Genomic DNA, 18,602 nt, shown 5'->3' with positions numbered 1-18,602 from the left:
TTGCCTGTGTGATTTTTGCTTTTCGACCCTATCCCTGCCACTGAACAACACACACTCTTGTAACCTGCATGCTGTATATCCAGGAAGAATCGAGACAGCGGCACTAACAAAAAACCCTCTCCAGATAAAGTCAGCATGTATGAACCCGAGTCCTACCCCGAACGTGGTAAACCCAGGTAAAACATTAATGGAAAAAAAAAGAAGAAGATATAAGTGAGGCTTGTGTTGCTGACTTCCCTTTTTGACATTCATCTCATAATCTGTGCTTACCACCCTTTTGCATGTTCTCAAACATCTGCCTTCTTTTCATCTAGCCCTCATGCCAGCTCTTATTCAATGTTTCTGCCTTTTGTATTTTGGTCATTTGGTGTGCTGTCGTGCTCGATGCGTGTGAGATATGGGCATTTTTTGTGTCTGCGAAGTATCCCCCTCCTCTAATGTTTAACTTCGCCTTCATCGTATCTTTCACTTTGGTTAATTCTTTCGGCTCCACTCCAGCTACTTGCCAGCTTGAGACTCAGAGTTTGCTTTCAAACTTTAACCCATTAAAGACTTTGTCCCGAGTAAACTCGGGAAGGTGTTTATGGAAAATGTGTGTTATGGCAGAATCAGCTCTTCGTCAATGGATGTATATGCTGCTTTTAAAGGGAAGATAAACCCCAAGAGTAATGTGGATTGAGTGAAAGCAGCAACATTAGTAGAACACATCAGTGAAAGTTTGAGGAAAATTGGACAATCGATGCAAAAGTTATGAATTTTTAAAGTTTTGGTGTTGGAACCGCTGGATGAGGAGACTACTAGAGGATATGACGTACGAGTGGACAACAATACAAAGAAAATATAAAGGAAATTCAACAAAAATTCACTTTTCTAGATCATGAAAGAGCAATGGACCAACCTCTTTCAGAAAGCAGGGGGAATAATTGCTACCCTTAACATATGTCAATATCAAGTTGATGGAATTTGTAATTTTCATGAAAAATTTATTTTTGTAGAATTTTCTTTATATTTTCTTGGTATTGTTGTCCACTCATACGTCATAACCTCTAGTAGTCTCCTCATCCAGCGGTTCCAACACCAAAACTTTAAAAATTCATAACTTTTGCATCGATTGTCCGATTTTCTTCAAACTTTCACTGATGTGTTCTACTAATGTTGCTGCTTTCACTCAATCCACATTGCTCTGGGGTTTATCTTCCCTTTAAAGGGGAATTTCCCCAAGCTTATCTGCGGATTTTAGAGAATTGTAGAATTTCCACATGGTGAGGACAGTGCATACAGTTTGCAAAACTCCTAAGGCCCGAATTCACGAAGGTGGTACAAATGAAACTATGGTTTAGACCATGGACAAAAACCATGGAGCACCAAGTGTCGCATGGAATATTTCATTACGAAATTGGTCATTTCGTCGACAAAATGACTGTTTCGTTAACGAAATTATCATTTCGTGGACGAAATGTTCATTTAGTTACAAAATGTTGTCATTTCGTTACAAAATAATCATTTCATCGACGAAATGACTGATATTTCAAAATATTCCATGCAACACTTGGCGCTCCATGGTTTTTGTCCATGGTTTAAACCATGGTTTCATTTGTACCACCTTCGTGAATTTGGGCCTTTAGGTCCATAATTTTGGGCAGATTGTCAAATTTTCCACAATATTGCACCAAGTCTCCCACTAATCTTTCTCCACTCATGAATACAACATCTACAAGTGAAAGATTAATTCTGTGCACTGTGTGCAGCTCTATCAAACTGAATTTCAATATCTTGTATCTTATTATCACTAGTGTAAAAGTGGATATTTTCGCATGAGTGATTTTTTTTCTGCTCACCTGGGTAAGATGAATTTTACATGTTTTTTTAATTCTGAGAAATCAGGACATTTATTACTGGAATATAATACATTATGGCATGAAATTTCAAGGGCTTTCATTTTCACGCTAGCTTTTGCTTGCGCAAACTGCGAAAATTTCCACACTGTACAAATTTCCACTTTAACAGTATTGAATACTGTACAAGTGGTTATTTTTGCGAGGGTTTAATTTCGCGAATCACACTTGGATTGCAAATTTAAAAACACACGAAAATGTTGCTATACACTAGAGTAACAATACATGCAAGATAGCGTTGGTGTCAATTCGCGATATCAACATCTCGCGAAAATGTCTGTCACCTTCTAATTCGCGAAAATATCTGTACACGAAAATAACAGCTTAATACAGTAGGTTCATGAAAGCATGTGCGAGTTGTTCTTTTGACAGGTATCATCCATTGGCATTTCTCGCTCTTTCTGTTATTTTTGTTCCTCGCTCTATCTTTCTTTTATTTATTTTTTTTTCTTTTCCTTCTTTCGTGGTATTTGTATCCTGCACAAATAACATTTCAAAGTGCATTCCAAATTTAGTGAACTTCCAAGATGCTTTTCATTTCTGCTTATTACCTTCTGTTTGATTTGGTTCCTGTGTCTTTGAATCTTGATATTTCCATGTAAAGGTTACAGCTCTTTTCTCTCCAAAAATACTGTACAAATTTTGTGGCATTTATAAGCAGATTGTAGTAAAGTTGATAGGAGACATGATGCACAGACTTATAGAATTGTTACCTTGGGAGCGCGTTTATTTTCAAGCTGTCTGTGTCTGTGTGATTTAATTCAAAGTTAGCATCCGCTGGCCTTTGCTATTACAATCAGTTGCATTGTATTTCAGCTCAGACAGGCTGTGTGGCAAGAGTGAGAGAGATGGTGGGGGGGGGGGGGGGGAAGGAGAAGTAGGGAGACCAGCGCAGTCAGAAATAAAGATATTACTCTTCCATTTTTTTCAAATGCTCTATTCAAAAGACGAATATAACCTCAACCACTTTGCTCTGGTGTGGTTTCTTTGAGCTGTGTCATTGCCACCTCCGAATGCCACTCATCCACAATCGTGATGTCGTCCATGGGCAAGAAAACAACCACAATCCATTGATTGGTTGCTTTCAGAAGACCCATACACACTGTCGTTGCCATAGCAACCAGACGACCTGAAGAGGGATCACACTCCAATGGCCAATTTACATGCAGAAAGAGAAAAATGCTTCATCGTGTCCTTACATTCAAAAATGTATATATACTGTATGTATTAGCACATCTATTTTTGCTTATTTCTCTGCAGTCTTGGTATCCTTCATTCCAAGGCCAACGTATTAAAAGATACAGTATTCTCATGATCGTCTATCCACATGCTGACATGTATTGTTAATAAAGTGCAACACTTTTCCTATCACAGCTGTTTGTTTGTTTGTTTTGGGTGTTTGTTTGTTTGTTTTTTCAACTTCCGTCACATGTATAGTGTGCTCACTATTTACGGTTTAGATAGTGTTACAGTAATTACATACTTTTAATATCAGTTTAGTATTTTGTCATGTGAGTGAAACTACTTGGAAGGGAGGCTAAGAATTGTGTGAATGCATCAAAACAACAGATGCCAGTTGTAACAAATTCTTGTTCAAGGAAAAAGAAAAAGTGTGTCAAGTTTTGTTGTCTAGTGCAATGTTCATACTAAATCTGATTTAGCAAAAGAAGCGGAAGCAAAGGAAAAGCAGAGGGTAGAGTTTCATCCAAATTGAAAGTAGAATACTGAAGATTTATAAAGGAAATTTCCAAGTTTCCCAAACTGTCCACATCCAAAGCAGTGATACTGATGATACAGCCACACAATATGCAAATTAGATTAGTCAATGACATCATCTTCCTACAGACTAGTCAATGAGGATAGAGTGCCCTGCAGAAGGGCACAACTCCAACTGCCAAGCGACTCTCAAACCAGGGACAGTAGGATCAGAAAAATGTGTAGTCTTGTCTTCCAAGCCACATCAGCTCCCATTGTCTTCAGTCTGGAGAATAAGAAATTGAAAATGGTCTGACGGACAAGAATACCATCTCGGCACAAACGCTCGATCGCGATGGCAGCCTCGCAAGATGGAGGCTTTGTCAGCAATCAGCAAGTGACGTATGCTGTGGATTTAGTTGTCAGATGATGGAAATGCCAATAATGATAACAGTTATGATAGTGGCTACTTGTATGGCGCACAAGTCTACCTTTCAGCGCGTATGGCATTTGAAAAAAAAAAGGGGAAAAAATAAACATATACATACATATGTATATACATGTGTGACAACAGAGAAGAAAATGGCAAACACCAAACAAACACATGCCAGATAAAGAACACAGTTTTTTCAAACATTGTAGATTGCAGTTATAGCCCTCAGTGTGAGGGGAACAGATACGTTTTTCAAAGTTTTGATTTGAATGCAAATGCAGATGCAAATTTACCGTTTATACAAATTCAAGGATGGCTTTTTTAGCAACAGTAGTATATTAATGTAGAATATGATAGAGTGATTTTCATTTACTTAAAACCTGACTTTTATTCTTTTCTGTTTTTGAGTGGTGGTGGTGGGGAAGGGGGGTAATGTGGGAATGGTGCTATCTGGACAATCATGTACTAGATGCATGCCCAAAGCCTCAGAGGGACCAATACTTCCTGCCTTCATTTCATCAAAATATCCACTGCCCACCCATCTACAAAATGTACACTGTCTCATAGTTGCTTTCAATGTGAGTTGACATTTAAGTCCTGTGTGTGCTTTGAAGGATACACTTCGTATGTCAGTTGAACCATGTCGCAACCACAGAAAATGGCATATTCATCATCATCATTATCATTATCATCATTGTTAGCATCATCCTCATTAATTTCAATACTGCTAAATATAACATTAGATGTGCCAGCAGCATTGTTATATATATCCTTGCCTTCATTTTTATGCGGTATCAGTCTTAAAAAAAAAAAAAAGAAGATTTTTAGAACACATTCTCTTAGTACTACTAATTGAGCTCTGCTAGCTATAAAGGCCGCATTAAAGGAGACCTCCGGACGATTTTCAGATTTTTACATTTGAACAACTATAAATTAGTTATACTGAGGACAAAGTTTTAGAATATATGGTAATTGGGATGAAAAATAAGAATATTTTCAAAATTTAGAACAAATTGCAATGAACAAGGATGATGACATCGCAGAGTCACCATAAGAATGCATGAGTTGGGGCTCAAGGAAGCAGAACAAAAGAAGGCGGCATGCATAGATTATACACAAGTGAACTCGCAAGCAAGTGGTATTGTAATGGAATTACACTGCTACATTTCTGAAATATATGAACCTCCTATGTCATCATCCTTGTTCAGTGTAATTTGTTTAAGATTTTTCAGAGTATTGTTTCTCTGCTGAAGAACCACAATAAATTCCAGAAATCAATACGTGGAGTTGTCGATTTATGTACTACATGATGTGAAATTATGAAAATCGTCCGGAATGTCCCTTTAACTCAAGCTGGGAAGGGTTGTGAAAGTGAAAGATTATTATTAATTTTTCCTTTGTTCTGTACATCCTGCTGTTTTACCACATCCCATCAGCTTTGGATTTGATGAGTTTTGAAATGTACTAGCACTTGACTGAAGCATTGTAGAATGCCAGCAACATGTATGGACAGTTCATTTATGTCAGGATACAGGTGCTTAGTGATGGTTAGTGACCATCAAAAATAAAATGTGATGACAAGTCCTAAAACCCCTGTAGCATTGTCTACTTGACTTGTACTGTATAAGCTTTTACATTTGCAATGGTTTAATTTTTGCGAATTGCGAGAATCACTGTTGGACTGTGAATATAACAGCATGCAAAAATATCTTGAACTGACAGGCACTAGTGCACTTGCGACAACCTTGATGTCAAAATCACGAAAACAACATCTCTGTGAAAACAAAATGTCCATGACTTCCTCAGTTTACATGCGAAAATAACAGCTTACTGTATACACCGAATATTTTGCGAGGTTTTTATTTTCGCGAGTCGGGTGCTATTCGCGAAATCAAAGACACGCGAAAATATTGACTCTATTCTCGATGTTATGTGACGTATGCGTGTACATTAATCTCCGTTCAGTACAGGACTCCACAATCACGAATTTAACCACTCGCGAAATCGTCGGGAATTCCCGTTTTGCGAAAATTTAGACTCGCGAAATATATGGCGTATACAGTAACTTGAGTGACGTGCCATGCACCAGTTTGCATACATATGTATACCATTAATTAAGAACGGCTGGTTGGCTCTATGAGTTGCATGCCTTCTGTACAGTCAAACAGCTAGGATTCAAGTCCCAGCTAGCCTAGCAGAGAAATGCCGTATGTAATCATGTCGTTCCCTATGGTAAATGGCAGCCAATCTTGGATGTGGTGCAATACAAATGAATGATCATGTATCCTGATAGGCCCTGTGTAAGTGAAGTAACTTTAATTTCAAAATTGCTTATAATTTCAGGAGACAGATGTCTGCCGCCCTCTACAGTGACGAAGAGGACAGTGGCGAATCTTCGGATGATGAGGTGGCTGAGGAGAACATCAGTACTGCAGCCTCTGAAACTAGCATTATGGGTGGCGAGGAGGGGTAAGTTATTCCAGGATTGGAAGATAACAAGGCGAAGGATCATGAAAAAAAGAATACAGTTGTATTTGCCAACATATTTAACCCATATCGGGCCAACGCACCTGTGTACACAAACACCCAAGTGGCCCAGCACCGTTCGCGCACACACGCCGACAAACAGACAACTCTCCAAACAATCGCTCTTCATTAGCAAGCAATGAAAAAAACATAGACAAGTAAAGTTAAATATCATTTGAAAGAGGAAAAAAATCTCGTTAATATGGTATATAACATGTTGTTATTCAATGCATAGTACAGTCGTAGTACTCAGCGGAAGTGAATGACGTCATTCATATGTCAGTTTATCCACTACGGGATATTCCGTATGTGGCCCCTGCGGCATTTGGAGAAACTACGGAATATCCCGTAGATGGCACGATATGGGTTAAAAGAGCTGTTTTGTGGATCTTTGAGACTGCTTTTCTCAGCTGCAATTCACATTGTTTCCATATGCTCTGTGCAATGCCATTTGTAGTGGATATTGACACACCATGTCTGTTTTGATACCAGTGCACTTACAACTTGTGGTGTGATTGTCATACCAGCATGCTTTCTGAGATACACACACACATGTGAGTCTTACACATGTGTAAGTCATCCTTGTTTAAAGAGGGGTTTGCATTGTTGTTGCTTTCTCTTTCCATCTCTCTCTTTGTATCTGTTCTATCGAGTGCTTGGAAAAAAAAAAAACTAGAGGAAGAAAAAAGCTACTAATACTGTAAGTGATACAGCAGTCGGCATACAGTGAACGAGTTTTTCTCACTCCCAGCTGGACAAAAAGTTGAAACCAAACCTGGGACAGTGAAATGAGAGACTTGTGTGGTGTGAATTGAGACTAAGCAAGCAAACGTATTGCATTACACAGTTTATTGACCAGAAAAGAGCAGAGAAACTTTTGTGCATCCTACAAGTTGGTAATGCCAATACTTTTATTTATTATGTTGACTGCACATTCCCTGTATTGTTTTCATGTTGTACATTTTTTTTGTGTGTGTGTGTTCGTGTGCATTTCATGAGTTGACTAATATTCACAAAATTTGCATCCTGTGATTATATTTCCTCACAACAGAAATGCAACATACACACTGTATTTCCTGAAAGATGAGATGTTCATACATTTTATCGTGATCAAAGATAATATTTCCACAATACATGTATTCTACAATCAACCTCTGAGGAAATTGTCCTGCACATCCTGTTTCAAGAAATATTATGCTTTCAACATTCCATATCAGCATAATCTTATATATGCAGTATTGTAGTATTAAGGGAATTAAATATGATAATTTCATACATATCAGAATTTCTACCCTGGTATTATTTCCGCTGATAAAATTTTCAATATTATTAGTGTTATATGCAATGTTAGATTCTTAAACAAATACTTTCAGTCTTACACTCACACTTTTAAGAATTTAAAGTGCATTACCTGTGCGAGTACACCTTGAAATATATCCCCATGTTGAACATGAAATATGAAGTTAATTTTATGTGTCCTTTGAGCCTACATGTGCAGAATCTTAATTTCTTGTTCTGTTTTGATGATGTGAATAATTGTTAATCGTTCCATCTTGAAAATGTGAGATCAATGCTAAGACCATCTCAATTGAATTCATCTTTGATGTACTGCTGTGTGCAGTCACAGTTCTATAATATCATGGTTAATTCTTCACTTCTTCACTTTTTCCTCTGGTGAAATGCATAAAAATGGACTGTAGCAGATATGTGGCACAGAGATGTAGTATTACTTCTGCTTCCTGTGCAATAAAAACTATTGGAAGTTGACTTTAACCCTCAATCTTTGTCTTGATATATATCATTGGACTAAGGAGAGTTGTTGCCAGCAAAAAATGGGCGAATTGGCTGTAATGGTTGAGCTGGAATTATTTCTGGTTGACATTTTAGCATCCTGATGGGTAGTAATCTCTGATGAGATGATATTCATGACATGCAAGTATGTGTCTCTGACGGGGGCTGGTGATATCAGTTTCTGGGAGATGCTGTTTAGTACAAACCTGTGGCAAATTTCATCCTTTGCTTATGTCCCACACCCAAATCAGGTATATCTTCATGATACAGTGGTTACTGCTTAATCGGGAGAGTTCAGGAGGCAAGATTTTCTCCTGTTTAAGCAGCATTCCTGCTTAAGCGTTGGCTGGTATTGACCCGTGCAAACCATGCAACATGATGCCCAGTATGTGGGCATTACACTAAACCATGCACGGTTAAAGGACCAGTTCACCTTCACATACATGAGGATTAAGAGAATGCTGCAATATTAGTACAACAGTGAGAGTTTGGGGAAATTTTCGTAGACATTAAGAATGGACAGTGGAAGTGTTTCAGCCAGAATTTCTCCCAATAAAGCGGTTTTTGGTTTCGATACAGTAGTGGAAATAGTATGTGAAAAATTTGTTACATCAAGTTTTGTTACACTTAAAGTGAGGTTCCCTCTGAAGTGGTTCCCAATTAACGGGCAAGCACTGTATCATAATTATATGTATTCCTTGGCCAATGTGCTCTTTCTTTTATGTGGCACGAACATAATAATCACTGTGAATCTGTTCCGTGTCTCAGTTCGGGCTGTTTTCATATTCTGCTGAGATTCCTCGGGCTAACCACGAATTCATACAATTTCCCCCAGCCCCCTCCACTCCCTAACTTCCTCTGTTAAGGTCGCTATGTTCTAGTATTCAAGTTTTGGAGGCCTTGGCAGGGGTTATTCATTTTCTCTCTCTCTAATTGCAAATGAATACTCGACAGTTGTGTTGTCAAACAGTGTGGGACCTTAGCAATTCCGCAGCAATTAATGGTGCTGGAAGCATCGGAAGAAAGAATAACTGTTTGACTTCTGAGAGAGCTTTGATACTTTAATAAATACCAGGATGCCTCGGGGGAAAAATGTCAGCAAATGAAACGTTGGCATGGCACCAGTAAAGTAGACATTGCATAATGTGTCCCCGTCTGAGACCCTGTTCACATTTCACAAAATAAGGTTGATCTTAGAATGACTGCTTGTAATGATTTGTGAGTTTGAGTGGTCCTCTCAGCTGTTTCTGTGCAATCCGATCTCCACCACCATCTACCCAAGAGGATTGGCGTAGTTTGAATGTGAACACATCAGCATTCAAACTTAATAGAATTGGCTTTACATCGAGTGTGAACACATAAGCATCGAACTTCAATATGTGTCACACACCCGAAGTCATCTGCAGCTGTCTTTAAAAATCGACAAGCCTGCTACAATGTAGGTCTCATTGAGACAGAACAAAATGTGTAGAGTGTGAAGCTGAATCCTACTGCTTGATCAATCTTTTGCATTACTCCCTGCTAAATTCTATGTATGTGAATGGAATCTGAGTATCAAAAAAGAGTGCGTGTGTGGAATCCAGTGAAGCAGAAGGCAAAATACCGCCCATCTTTACCTTTCATCGGTCACATCAAATTTGATTGTGACTGACCTACAGAGCCAGATTAATCTTCCTGTGATGTGAGACACTCAAGTGTTCCCTTGGAGATGTGCCTGACATCGGAAGAATGGAGCCAGAAATATGCCATCACTTGATTATTGCCACATTATTAGATTTGACGTCTGTCTCCTAAAAGGTTGAGGTGTGATTGTGCATGCTGATGGTATAATGTTTTCACTATTAAGAGAGTGCTTGCACACTACATGTATATAGCCATTAGACGTTCAGATAATGAAATATTTGTTCACTTTAGCCTTAAAAGTGATAGATCACAGAATTTGAATCAAATCGTCATGAATTCATGTTGTTTTGCAGATGTCCTTCCCTCTTTGCACAGCCATACAATCAAGTTTTGCCATACTGTTTATGTGGGCAACGCCCCTGTTTGTCGTCATAGTGCCTGATTGAAAATTAACCTTTCTAATCAAATTTAAAACAACATGCATTGGCGTACACATTGTCAGTCCACAACAGTACAGAGGTTGCTGGCGAATTATGCAGGCAACATCCCTTGCCCTAGGAGGGCACAAAGTTGAAAGGTCAACAGCTGCTCCTCCTCAGGGAAGTAAATCTTTCCGTGAAAAGGGAGGGGTTGTATGGTGTATTCAAGGAAGTTGATATGTGATCAGAAGACATGGACTGGCAATGAAAACTGTCAGCATGATCAGTACAGTGTATTTTAGAAATCAGAATACAGTATGTGTTTTGTGTGTTTGATGGCTTCCGAGTGTCCGATTGCTTCCGAGTGTGTGCGTGGTAGTTGCGTAAAGCGCATTATGTGAGGATGGGAGATGTTTGTGTGCGTGTGTGTGTGTGTATGAAAAAGAACAGAGGGCAGGAAATACTGAAAAAACAACAGCGCAATTAAAAACTGCCATACTGATTAATCCTTTCATTGCAAAACAGCATATACCCTGTGATAAACAGTACTATAGCAGTTGTTGGCCAAGTATGGAGAACCTACATGTACTAGTGACATGGCCTGAATGTTGCTTGATGAGCATTTGATGCTCAAAATCCACTAATGAGAAAAATACTTGAACAGCGGTATTGGATTACTGTTTGAAATTCCCTGTTTGGCAAACTTCCTTGCATTAAATCAACAAGTGTACACAGTGCATATGAAAACATAGACAATTGTGTACATACACAGACCTGGAAAATCTCTGAAACATGCTTTTTCCTGAATAGGTAGTGTTACATTCTATTCTCTACCTGTGCTATTCCATTAAATCTCCATGTTGGCTTTTGATATATGACGAGAAAAAACAAATGGGAATGGTCATCAAGGATGATGTTTCCTGTTGTGAATGTCCTTCACACATTGACGAAAGCTGAGACAAAAGCCCTGTTCTCTCTTTTTTGGTTGTGTACCCTAATGGCTGGCCATAAAATGTGCTGTACCAGCCCTGCTTAAAAGATGGGACCAATTTAAACTTGAAATATGTGCTATGCTTTCCTGCTTGTGAAATATTCAAGTGTGAAACCAAAAGATAGTATAAAAGGAGTCTTTTATCTCCATTGAATACCAAGTTTTAAAACATTATCTCCTTTTGAAATGAATCAATGGCACATCAGTGGAAGCTATGCATCAGTCATGTTCAAAGGGCTGTGGCTCAACCCATTTAAAACTGCTTGAGTTTGTTTCTCCATAGACCCAAGGCCAAGCAGACATGAGACTTGTCCAGGATGGGGGTTAAGCATAATTAAAAACATCAAGCCATTCATTGCACTCAGGTGTATTTATTGTTTATGAACCACTTAATGTACAAAATGCACAGAATGCGGCCAGCATCTCGTGATGTACCTGCAAGAAACTGATACACTAGTTGCCTGAGATACCAAACCAAACACAATTTAGTTCTCATGCCAACAAGTAGCATTGGCAAGTCAGCTCTCATAGGTGCAAGACAGTTATATAATATTGGATGGCCTTCAGGTTAATACAAGGAAATATTGGACGAGCTATGCACAAATATTGGACGAGTTGAAGACGAGTCCAATGTTTTGTTAGCGAGTCCAGTATTTCCTTGTATTGACCGAAGATAGGACATCCAATATTATCATTATTATCCTACAGAGGATTTTAGCAAAGAATATTTTCACTTACCCTTTCGTGTAGCCGAGATCTGAGACACAATTCACGTCACATCTACCGTAGATTGTGAAATATCGAATTAAAGGGGCATAGTCCCGGTAGTGTAGAGGGCGCTGTTGATGATACTGCCGATCACCGTTAGCATTGATACGAAGATTACCGAAGTTTAGCTGTCATCAAGAGTAAAGCGCGTAGGTGTTGCTAAGTAACGTTGCCTTTGTTGTCTTCTCTGCACAACGCGCAGTCTGTAGTAATGCCAGGGTGCGTGCATATGTGCTTGTTATTATGACATCACAAAAGAAGTTTGCTATAGCTGTCATCCCCCTCAGCCGAATCATGAGCCGAACTGTGATCCGACCACTGACTCCAGTGAATCGGACTTCTTTGGACTCGGGGAAAGTGGGCCAAAGCGTAAGCGCTAAAGAGGAGTCAATAGCGTAGGTCTCTATAGGAAACTTGCGCCGTGCGCCCACGTACGCATTTGACTAAAACACCGGGACCATGCACCTTTAACACATAACGTAACATGCATGCAAATGCAAGCTGCGGCCGGCTATATGTATTCGTATATCGCGGGCTATCTAGCAGTAGCGCTGAGCTGATCGATCGTCGCCTGCACAAAAAATGCAACTTGTTTTCATCAAACCTAAATCTAATTTTCTGTTATGAAAGTGATATTTTGAAAAATTGTATGAAAAACAATTTTAACTAATTAATTTATGAAATTTGTTTGTATAAACACAGAATTTTAGAAAAACAATATTTTAGTTAATTCGTGATTGACCAATCACAGACGTTTTTACTTCATATTTCGGGTCATCTCGTATATCTCAACCAATCACGGTGCAGTTTATAAAAACTTTGGGGAATCCCCCTCTTGCCGTCCAATGTTTTAAATATTGGTCGCCTCGGCAAAAACTGTTGGTCGAGTTCAACAAACTTTCTAAGTGGGTCGGAGGTTATCAGGTGCGTCGACAAAATAACACTTGTATTTGGGCTCTGAAAATCCCCTGTATGGATAATAATTGATGATAATCTGGTCTCATTTATACAGGGGTAGACACCACTTAACTGTTATAAATGCTATCCCAGAGGGCCTAGCTGGCTTTGTTATTTGTCTCCCCCATTGTAAGGTACCCATTTATACTTCCAGGTTAAGAGGGACGTTGTCATAAACCATTTAGTCCAACGATGCATGTACCTGCCAGGATTCAAACCCAAAATTTTCTACCAACAAATCCAAGGCATTTACCAATGTAGTACAGTGCTGTTTTGAGGTTCAAGTACCTCTGATTAATTGTGTGCCTTTTTTTTTTACCTCATTTTTCCTTCTTTGTGTGACTATAGAGTGAAAAGCTCCAGTAAGATCATGCGCTTCGTGAACAAGGTGGCCAACTCCAACTACTTCCAGCGTGCCACGCAGAACAAGTACATCCGCAGGGCCTTTGATGAGGTCTCCAACACCTCAGTGGAGCTCACCGTGGAGGTGAAGGAGCTACGAGGCGTTCTGGCCGTCAACATCCCACCGCCACCCTCAGACCGACTCTGGTTTGTGCTCACTTTTTGGTTTGTTTGTTTGTTTGTCAAGAGAAGCTTTATTTATGGATTGTTGTTGTTGTTGTTTTTTTTTTAATCATCCAACACAGTGGAGCATTATAACGACCAGTTTGTGAGCTACTGTATACGCCAGATATTTCGTGAGGTTTTTATTTCGGGAATTTTGCGAGTCAGGTGCCATTCGCAAAATTAAAGACGTGCAAAAAATATTGACTGTGATCCCGATATGAATGTGACGTACGCGTATACATTTCTCCATTAATACAGGACTCCACAATTGCAAATTTAACCACTCCGGAAATCGTCATGAAGTCCTGATCCGCAAAAATGTAAACTTGCTAAATATATGGCGTATACAGTATATTTGGGTGACCACAGGGCACAGATGAACTGTTCAGCCAGCCTGCAATATCTGACTCTAGAGACAGTCTAAAATGATTGTCCTGAAAGGGGTATTATTGACAGGTAATATGGCATATCATAATTGAATTTGACAGTTCTTGAGTGTTTTTACCAATCTTCATTCCCTGGTTGATAAATTTTGTATACCCGATTTTGCTGAATTTACAAAGGAAACTATGTTGATGCTAGTGGAGTTTTGGGGTATTTCCACTAGTTATTTACTCAGAGATAGGAGTTTACAACAAATGTGAAACACTATCACTTCTATTTCTCCCACAGGGAGAAGATGTGGTCTTTGTTTCCTGGTAGTTTTATTATCCAGGAAATCTCTGTTGTTAAAGTAGGAAATGATGTGGTTTGTAATAAACCAGCAATAGGTTATCACTCTGATGCAAGAGTTGGTCATGTGGTAAATTGGTATCATATGAGGCCAGCTTTCTTCTGAAAAGTAGATTGAAAGTAGCCTTGAGATATGCCCAGTTTGTAAGTGGATAAGAGTCATTTGACTTGAAAGTGATACCTCATGTTGTAAACATACCCTTTCCATTTAGTCTGGGGCCATGCTGTGTAAAGTTCAGAGGAGAAATCTGGACTTCTTTTGCTTTCATATAGTAATGACAGTAATAGAGAGACTCTTATAAAGCGCTCATTCTACCTAAAAAGATACTCATGGCGCTGTAGAACAGAGTACATTATGTATAACGTTACAACAGAGTATCACAGAAGATATAAGAACAGCAAACAATATATGAACAATATATATTCAATATAAACAATATATATGCAAACAATATATATCCAATATGATTGAGTATATGTGATATATTCAATTCAGTTCAATTCAAATGATTTCATTTCCACTTAAAGTAATACAAAGCAATATATGCACAATGCTTACATGAGTACATCATATTTCAAGGGACTTTGAATTACATATATACGGGGACATAGACCAGACCAAAATATTGCATGCTATTCTGAATGCAGTTACTTAAGTAAATGAACTGGTATTGATGTTAATGCTGTTTTGTTCTGAAACAGGACCAGATAGGAATCATGGACATACCAGTGTCTAAAGAGCCATGTTCTTGGGCCCTTTAAAAAAAAAAAAAAAAAAAATCCATACGTGGTAGAGTTTGTTAACTTGAGTCGTTTCCATTCCTGTGTATGTTTTCTTTCGCTCTATCCTACTATCACCAATCTTCCTGTCACTACATCCTCTTATCACTAATCCTCCTTTCATCCCATCATCCTATCACTACTCCAAACATCCTATGTGTGAGACAGTATGCTGCCCATTTCTTCTCTTTTCATCAGATTTATTACCCCCTTCACAACCTTGTCCAGTGCAGTTTCATTGTTGATTTCCACCCTTCCATACATGATCTCCATCATCCGACACCACATCTCAGACCACTTTTAGACTCCTGATGTGGGTCCCCCTGTGGATAAAACCACAATGCACATATATCTTGATATAAGATAAGACAGACAAGGCTATATACATTAGGTGTTTGTTGCCTCATTTGAGAGCCCCACTCCCATCCCCCACCCACACATTTCCCTTAACTCTTTGAGTCATATCAACAATATGTTTATGAACAATGTCAAGTACATTTGAGGATGGTCATTGCAAAAGAGTTAATTAGATAACATTAACTATCAGTTGGCATGGTAACTTGCGTGAAATATGATATTAAAATCACAATTTGAGGATGATAATGTTTCCTGGAGTTATTTTGGTTTTGGTTTTTCTCCTTCTTCACCTATGTAAAGAATTTCTCAATGGCCATAATCATGAGCTAAATGTTACCATGTACCGGTATATACTGCACAAGGTTTCTATTTTTCGGCTACAAGAGCTGATTTTACACTTTTTGTTTTTGATATGATCTTCCCTTTTCCACAATGTTCCAATTAGTAATTCATCTCTTTTTAATTTAGCCAGAAATATATGTCAAAGAGTTCTTCAACTAAGATGAAACTGAGTAGAAGAATTGGTTGGTGGGCAGAGCTGTGCTAAAGGGAGTGGCATGTTTATCTCACTTTTGTTTTTCTTTGTTCTTTGTTTCTTGTCACAGGTACGGTTTCAGGGGGAAACCCCACCTGTGGCTCTCCGCCAAGCCCAAGCTGGGGACGCGGCAGGTCACCATCACACATATCTCAGAGTACATCGAGAGGAAGCTGGAGAAGGAATTCCAGGTAACCATGGGAACCAAATTAATTGACTATTTTTACCCCCCCCCCCCCCCAAAAAAAAAAAAAAAAAAAAAAAAAAAATCATTGCATATGCCATATATTATGGGAGGTTTTTATTTTCGAAAAATTTGTGAGTCCAGTGATATTCGTGAATGTAAAAACACATGAAAATATTGACTCTGATCCCGACATGAATGTGACATGCACACATACATTTCTCCAGTCAGTACGCAAATTTAACCACTCACAAAATTATCTAGAAGGCCTGATGACAAAAATTGAGACTGCTAAATGCATGCTGTACCTCCTCAACATCACTGTAGTCCTGAGCAGCGTCTCTTGAAAGATGGTTACTGTTATACCAGAATTCACCATGGGCGATTAGGCTGTGGGCATTATGGCCACTAGGCTTCTCATCTTTCCTGTAATGGAAATGAGATGCATCAACGGAGGCAGAGGTGTGCATTAATCCAGACATGCACCCATTATCGTTAGACAACTCTGATGGATGATGGCACGGGGCGCCTTCGTTCGAGATAAATGAGGGCTTGATTACGTGTCTCTGAAAAGAGTGTAGGTTGTTTGTAGTACTTGGAGAAAATTATTTCAAGGTACATTAGCAACATAAAAAAAAAGAAAATGTTGGAAATCAGATTTATGTGCGTCTTTTAGTTATTGAGCAATGAAGGTCGTAATTGATAAATAAAATCATTTTACGACAAAGACAGCACAAAATGATGTAGTTCTTGAAAAGAAAGCTGAGCCACGATGTGGCACCTGTTGTCTTTATCAAAATCGATGAAATTCTTCAATCAGTTGCAATGAAAGCAACTCGATGCAAGAATTTCATCAATTTGAATAACTATGCAGTACCCGCTGCATGCTTGCTATAAGGAATAGAACCGGCCCTATCTGTCGAGTGGAACCTTGGTGGTATAGTGAAGGATAAGACACTTGTCCAGTGATCAGGAAATTGTTGGTTTGAATCCTACTGTTATTTACCTCTTGTCTAGTACCGTACTGATTGATGTCTGAGTATCTGTCTGGTAAAAATTTGCTGGAAAAAAAGTTTGTTTTCTCATGTAAAGGGTTATGATAACATAATTCAAATGCTCCAACTATCTCTTTTTAAATCATGAATATAACCTGTGAGGAGCCATGTTCCAAGGTGTCAGTGAGAAGGGAGTGAATATAAAATGATGACAGTGATGAAAACATGTCTGTACTCTTTTAACATTTTAATGTTGTTGATCTGATGTAAGCCATCTATTGTTGTTGATCTGATGCAAGCCATCTAATGTTTTTGTGTGTCTCCCATGTCACAGAGAATATTTGTGCTGCCCAATATGGACGACATCCCTGTGCCAATCATGACCTTTGACATCGACGAGAACCGCTCCTCGAGGTGATACCGCCAGCTACGCAGGAAGAGGAACGACAGGAGCGTCCCCAGGCCATCAGAGCCCCACCTCCGAGAGACACATCGAGCAACACTCCATCCCAGCAGCAAAGACCTTGGCACGTGCTATAGGGATGCTGCACCAATGTCTTTGTTGTTGTAGTCTTCTTTTAATGCCTCCACCAGCCATTCACTTGTGTGATGGATTTGTTTTGAGTTTTTCTCCCTATATCTCTCCCCCCCCCCCCCCTTCTTTGTTTCAGTAATGCTGGGTCATCAAGGCAGCAGTGGAGCAAAAACAAATAATGCTGAAAAGTTATGTTATCTCAAAAGGAGGGAACGATATTGGACAAGCATTGTTAAATCTCATTGTTTCGTACTAAGATGTATGTTTATGGCCATGCAGCAGTTTGTATAGAGACTCGTGTAATGTTTGCCAGTCCAGAGGCTATTCATTGCGGTATTAGGCATTGCCATAGAGTTTAATTGGGCTTCATATTTTTTTTTTCATATTTCAAACCATATCTTTGTATTGATGTTAAAGATGATTTCAATGAATAAAACTTGGGGCATTATCATCCCTCAGTGTTCCATGCTATGGAATGACAGTATCTTTTTCTATTTCCTTGGCAACTTTCTGAGAGCTCTTGAAATTTTCTTCTCCATAGCCGACTGTCTCTCTCCCGTTCAGTGAAGTGGGTGTGTTTTGTTCTTGTTTTTACGTGCTCCTTATTTCTCTGTGTTTTCTTTCAGTTAGATCGTAACTGGTTTCTGGAGTTTGACCCACTTCATTGTGTTAATCTGAAGAGATGTGTTGAGGGGAAATATCAGTGTTGTTCTTTCCATCGATAATTCAGATGACAATCATAATCATGTTTAATGATGTGGTGAAAATAGTGACTTTTGTATTTGACATTAAAAAAAAAGGAAATCATGTTTGATGGTA

The 18,602-nt window shown here is 38.9% G+C and overlaps 1 protein-coding gene across 2 annotated transcripts in view; it reads left to right on the top strand.

Moving 5' to 3' along the window:
• The window catches only part of LOC140231495 (testis-expressed protein 2-like), a 50,054-nt gene extending 31,813 nt beyond the window's left edge, over window positions 1-18,241 (top strand). Inside the window, exons 4-7 of one of the 2 annotated variants that reach the window (XM_072311629.1) lie at window positions 6,367-6,492; window positions 13,447-13,647; window positions 16,140-16,260; window positions 17,583-18,241. In XM_072311629.1, the coding sequence (XP_072167730.1) occupies window positions 6,367-6,492; window positions 13,447-13,647; window positions 16,140-16,260; window positions 17,583-17,666 (532 nt within the window). In that variant the 3' untranslated portion in view covers window positions 17,667-18,241. Of the gene's footprint in view, window positions 1-6,366; window positions 6,493-13,446; window positions 13,648-16,139; window positions 16,707-17,582 lie in introns of those variants that run through there. The other variant, XM_072311628.1, reaches the window with a different exon arrangement.
• The last annotated feature ends 361 nt before the right edge of the window (window positions 18,242-18,602 follow it).

This window comes from Diadema setosum, chromosome 8 (assembly GCF_964275005.1).
Source record: "Diadema setosum chromosome 8, eeDiaSeto1, whole genome shotgun sequence".
In the NCBI taxonomy this organism is placed as follows: domain Eukaryota; kingdom Metazoa; phylum Echinodermata; class Echinoidea; order Diadematoida; family Diadematidae; genus Diadema; species Diadema setosum.
Note: the sequence above shows the minus strand (reverse complement) of the source record. Positions and strands in the feature narration are given on the sequence as shown.